The 6,515-nt window shown below is 35.4% G+C and overlaps 1 protein-coding gene across 1 annotated transcript; it reads right to left on the bottom strand.

Moving 5' to 3' along the window:
* Positions 1 to 4,243: 4,243 nt before the first annotated feature.
* LOC132545639 (uncharacterized) lies at positions 4,244 to 5,218 on the bottom strand. Its single transcript, XM_060209361.1, has one exon. The coding sequence runs from the start codon at positions 5,216 to 5,218 to the stop codon at positions 4,244 to 4,246; it is 975 nt and encodes a 324-aa protein (XP_060065344.1).
* Positions 5,219 to 6,515: the final 1,297 nt, after the last annotated feature.

Raw genomic sequence — 6,515 nt, 5'->3', positions numbered from 1 at the left:
TCCCACATTTGCTGTGGTATGCTGGTCCCACATTTGCTGTGGTATATTGGTCCCACATGTTGGGGTAGACTTGTTCTTCGTGTGTTGTGATGAACTGTTCAACGTGGTCACACCTGTGGTGTTGTTTTGATGGACTGTTCTATGTGGTCACACATGTGGTGTTGTTTTGATAGACTGTTCCACGTGGTCACACACGTGGTGTTGTTTTGATGGACTAATCTACGTAATCACACATGTGTTGTTATGGTGATGGACTATTCCACGTGATCACACATGTGGTGTTGTCTTGATGGACTGTTCCACGTGGTCACACACGTGGTGTTGTTTTGATGGACTATTCTACGTAATCACACATGTGGTGTTGTTTTGATAGACTGTTCCACGTGGTCACACACGTGGTGTTGTTTTGATGGACTATTCTACGTAATCACTCATGTGTTGTTATGGTGATGGACTATTCCACGTGATCATACATGTGGTGTTGTTTTGATGGACTATTCCACGTGATCACACATGTGGTGTTGTTTTGATGGACTATTCCACGTGGTCACACATGCGGTTTTTGTGCGTGCCGTTTTACGTTTATAATTCATTATAGTGATTTCGCCTTATCGTTTCTGTTATATGGCTTAAATGGAATAACAGTAAAATGACGTCATGTGACAGCTGTCGAATTTGTGTATGGCACACTTATTCAGTCTTGGTAGATGCTTTCTAACCCTAAGGTTGTCTTAGATTTGACATTTCTACTGTTGTCACATCATACATGTTTATTCGTGTATTGACGCGATGGCGTGATTTAGTTCAGAGCATAAAAATGACATGGACCGGTACTTCGTCTTTCCAAATTCATCATCATCATCATCATCATCATCATCATCATCATCATCATCATCATCATTTATAACACGGTATTGAATATAATATTATTATCGTTTTCATTATTCCATTTTAGATATAAAGGATGACACAGCTGCATTAATCTGATTCGGACGAATTAAAAACGACACGTCATAGCAAGCAAGTAATATATTAAAACAATGCCATACCTTACGTGGCCAATATTAATGAAAATCAATATTTTGCGTTATCCTTAACCGTTGTAATGTAACTATATCTTTGTATCCACAATGACTAACATTATATATTTTACTTATGCTTTAAACAGTATAAATCCATCCATCAAACTATTCAATATAATCCTATCTTTCACAACATATTTACAGTTATGACGTAGGATACTAGCTAAATCCGAAATAGAAACATGAATATATATCGCTCACACTCAGCGATTTTCTGCGTTAATAATGCCGCTATCTTTCAAATCGCTATTTTAAAAGCATCCAAACTTAGTTTATTTTTCTAATAAAAATTACTATATATTTCAAAAAAGAAGCACAGTGTGGTCGAACTATTGATAAATTTTGAACAATATATTTTACGGTATTTTCGACATGACGTAAGCGTACAGAACACTGTACGTGCGAGTTGCTAGTCTTGGGGCTTGGTTTGAATTATCAACTAACAGCACTTATAAACAAACAAAACTTACAAACAGAACATCAGTTTTGTTTTAATCCTTGTCGTTGTGGCGAGATCGTCTTAATGTATAACATCATTGTACCTCATTAGACGTCACAAAATTGGACTGTTCGTCCCACGCGCACACCCGCCGATATGACACTTTTTCAGGTTTTTCACACCCACCGCCATGACACTTTTTCAAGTTTTTCAAGATAAAAAGTTTGCGCGTCGTAGGCAAGGTACATTTGGTGCTCATGATTTATGAATAATATATTTTGAATACTGTACTGATCATGATGTTGACTCTGTTATAACTTATATTTTTAGTCTTTTAGTTTTATTTGATGAAGGTTGTTGTGCTGATTTCTCAAGGTTTGTTAATGTGTATCAAAGTTCCTTAAAATGAAAATATCCCTTCAAACAAAGCGCGTATAAAAAACCCAAAATATACATGTTTATAAGTATCAATTAACTAGAACGAAATATTTCCATAACATATTCACTCATTTAGCGTGTCATGGTGACATTATCTGATGCATTGGAGATCAGAAATAGTGGTAGCTATAGTGAAAATATTGTAAATTTTGTATATATATGGAAGTCTGGTTTAATCTCAAAGAACTATGTCTTTATAGACATAATTACTGGAAGAAAAGTCTAACCATGATACTTCAAGGAAGATAGGCATGTAGATACATTTAATGTAATTACTTACACTTTAATCTATCTGAAATGCTGTGTACTCCTTAACTACAAATATGATTATATAAAGGACTATTACTTTGCAATACATTCAAAATAAAGAAGTAAGTATCAAGTCCTTTCGATTTGTCTAAATCCTCATATTGATAGGATAGTAATTGCAACATCTTGGGTATTTCAAGGGTTTTATTTTGTCAACTTCATCATAAAGCTATTTATCTTTTGGCTTGTTGGCGATAAATATATGGTTGTGTGTATTTTGTTATATTTTTTTTACCTATTTTGATTTGTTCACATTATTGTCGTCAAATTTGAAATAAGAATTAAAGAAGATATAAAATCGCTTAAAATTAAGAAAAAATAGCCTCTGGTTCTCTTATTTTAGTAATTTTTGCATTCCAAAGTGTAGGAGTATGGGGAAAGTAATATAGCTTTGCGGTTATTTGTGAACATTTTTCAATACGTTTAGCCTTTCAGTACTTTCAGTACTTTGATTGATGTTTGATTTCCCCTCATACTGATAATACAGTTCATTGTTCAGAAACAAAGATGTTGGAAGCATGGTTGCTACTCTCAAGAAATGATTAGATATAAATATGAAAAAAATAACATGCTTATTATTCACTTATTTGGTTAGCGAGTGTTAGCGGTTACATCTGTGTATAGGTGCTAGTTAAGTTACATATATTAGCATAGGTTAATATGAGAAGCCAATGCAGGGAATTTATCTCATTTAATAGGAATGGTATGAAAGAATAACGTGATAAACAGATTTCTTAATGAGGTGCATGTTAAATGTCTATCATTCAAAGCAAACATCGTTTTTAAATCGAACCAGAAGAAATTTGAGTGTGAGGTTTAGATAACTACACTGTCAACAGTTGACGTATACAGTGTACGAGATGGTTTCACAATATTGTTTTTACATGTTATATTGTTGACTTTTGCTATGCTTGATGTACTCAGATCATTTTATATCAGATGTTTCGTAGAGAATTCCACGGTTTTCATGTATCCTTTCAGATAAAAAACAGTATCTGATTGACAAACTGCAATCTAGTGGGAATCGCGATATGGAACACATTCTGCGTTGCCTCAAAGCCACAACATATCTTACTATGAATGAGGAAAAGGACACACGTCTTGACTCTGTTAATCGCACTGCAACGTCAGCCCCAAGCGACGGGTTCTGTTAGGTGTGTTAGTGACGTATATCCACAGGCCTTTACTGTCTCACACATTGTAGACGATATATACCAGAGGCTGACAGGTTTCAGAGATATCATGCCAGAATTACTGAAACAAGTCACAACTATAGACAATCTTCCATGCCGGAGGTTCCATAAAAAAAAACTAATTGGGTAATGTTGAAATGAAAACAGACCTTACTCCTTCAACAAACAATATACGATGAAAAAAGGAGAAAAAATGACTTTATTACTTTGATACATATTCATGATGGAACTTCACGCCTGTAATTTATGTGATGCAGTGAGTTTATTGTTAGATAAAATTAATTAAACAGAGCTGGGTCAATAACAACGAAACCTCTCTGCATACTAGTCTGTGTGTTGTAGTTTATCAAGTAAAGATAGCTTCATTTCAAATGTTATCTGATTTCATTACAAAATCAAGACAAGACTAATATAAACTGACACAAACCTTCGTCGAAAAGCAGGAATAAAATGTGATATCATCTTGTTACTGATGGTATGATACCTTGGATCAATAAAACAAAACGTCTTTATTACAGGCTATATGTAAGGAAGCTCCAACTGATTTACGTCGCCGTTGTAAATTACATAAGTGCAAATGTCCCTAACCGTGTTCTGTAAAGTTATTTGAAACATTGCCAGTAAAGGATACTTGATAACCAATAAATATATCAGGTACTTCGAATGTACTCCTGCTTGTTGCTGTTACCTAGATACCAATAATTAATCAAATAAATAAAAACTATGTCAATGATATTTACAATGGCCCACTGTCTTCGATCTAAACATGGGTAGTCATTGTATCAAAGGCTCAGAGGCGAGATTACTGACGTCGCATATTTCCTTCTTGAAGCAAGGGCATGGATACCAGCTGTGAATTTGTGGACACGTTCCCCTAAAGCATGCAAATGTGATAATTCGATGTTTTTCAACCGTTTTAAATTCTCTTTATGTGTGTCTGGAATTATTTTTGATTTGACCGAATATTCTTCACGGAGATGACGATATGATTTTTGGTTACTGTTAAATGGGTCGTTTTCATTTTCGATGACTCCTTCGAACCTTTCTTCCTCGAAAACACTGTCGTCGTCTGAATCTGAGAACGAGGAAGAATGCCTCTTGAGTGTGTCCACCTTTTGGGGCCTGACGGCTGTCTGTCGATGGTGAGAGCCCGGTAAGTCTTCCTTTGCGAATGGATATCCCTGTCTATGACCTGGTTGCGATAATCTGTCATTTACAGACGAAGGCGTTCTACTTGTATTCCGTGGTAATTGTCGTGAGAATGCCGATTTTGATCTGTAAGATTGTTGTGGTTCTGGTTTCGAAGCTTGACTGTGCGAGGCGGATAGAGTACGGCGTACCTTTTTAGGATCATTTGTTGTGTAAATCGGCCTGTTTCCAGGCCCGAAGTCGAGGACGTAATTGCTTGGCACAGTACGCAATATCCGGTCAGCGCTTAACTCATGTGAACTCTTCACCACCATGGAGGACCTACACCTTGTTTGTTGAAACCTTGACTCTTGAAAATTGACAGATTTCAGACCAAGTCCTTTACGGAAAGTTTCCAAATTCTCTTTTTCCTGGTCATGTTTTATCCCAAAATATTTCATTTCCTCTCTCAAATTTGCGAGCGCTTTCACTTTTGATTTCTGAACGAGAGCATTGGCAGACTTTACAGGTTGACTGAATTCTTTGGTCAAAAATCGTGCCTTTGGGTCTTTCTTGAATAAGTGACTTGCTCGTCGCTCGTAATCAAGTCTCCGGACAAGCTCCCCCATTCTTCGCTAGGTGTGGAAAACGGGCTTAGTATTTCTGAAAATAGAACATCTATATGTTACTGGCTTAATTATACCCATGTTTAACATGCTTTGGTTATTAATGAAGAAAAAAAACCCATTCAGGCGGGCAAGATGTAGGACACATTTAAAACCACGATTTCCAAGGCACGCGATGGAAATGAATTCACATAATGTTAAAAACAAAACAAAGAAAATGTCGACAAATTAACAGAATGAATATCAAATCAAATGAAAATTCGATGATATAGTTGCAAAATATGAATAAAAGCTATTCACATGGACATCATTGAAAAGACACGAGGATATTAAGGTGTTTCAGAGTAGTAAGCGCCTTCTGCTTCGTCGACGGCGTCGACGCAAATGCTTTGTACATTGTATATCTTGGTAAATCTAAGTACGAAAGATTCCAAATGAGAACCAAGTAAACAACAAAAGAACAATCCGGTATACTTGATAGCATAAACATGTCCACCTGCATACCGCACAAGATAGAAACTTTCTTTATAAAGTCATTATGATGACCATATAACTTCCTCAAAAGATAATATGGTGTCGGGTCTAAAGAAGTCATTGCGACGACCATAAACACCCCAAAGAAAAAGGGATGGTGTAAGATCTCAATGATGTCAGAAAATGACTTAAAGGACTTCTCTATTTGATTTGCTAGCTTAAATAAACTATGCAGCAATGTTGAACTTCGACCGAACAAAGACAAATGATAAACTTATTGTGAGGATACTACTTTACGTGTTTATTATTGTAACGTTTTTGTTGTAACGTTAACTAATTAATACACGATAGGGGAATAATATTACACAAATAGTTCAATATCCTATTTATTTAATGCTTATTATAATTAATTATTCTAAATTCAATTGATATAAAATTAATAACGGAGGGAAATAACGATCTTTAAAATACATGTTTGCGCGTTTGAAGTCAGATACGCATATTGTAATCAGTTCAAGAGGTCATAAGCATTGTCAGTAAGTAGCTATGACGATTAACGCTTGTGTGTATGTACCGATGTTGTTAAATATGAGATAAGTAAAAATGATTTATCTAACACAGCCTGAGTTAATGTGCCATCAACTCTCATAAATACTTCCATGGTGATAGAAATGTTATTTTAGCGAGTTATATTAAAACCCTACTTGCAGCTTATATACCATTTTTTCCTTTTTCTATAGCTATTCGGCTAGGAATGACTAAAATGAGTGATCCCTTATAAAAATGTAAATACATCCACATAACCAATTGAAATACTTCCTACTTA

Source organism: Ylistrum balloti, unplaced genomic scaffold (assembly GCF_031769215.1).
Source record: "Ylistrum balloti isolate Yb309-2 unplaced genomic scaffold, AGI_CSIRO_Ybal_v1 Utg369562, whole genome shotgun sequence".
Lineage (NCBI taxonomy): Eukaryota > Metazoa > Mollusca > Bivalvia > Pectinida > Pectinidae > Ylistrum > Ylistrum balloti.
Note: the sequence above shows the minus strand (reverse complement) of the source record. Positions and strands in the feature narration are given on the sequence as shown.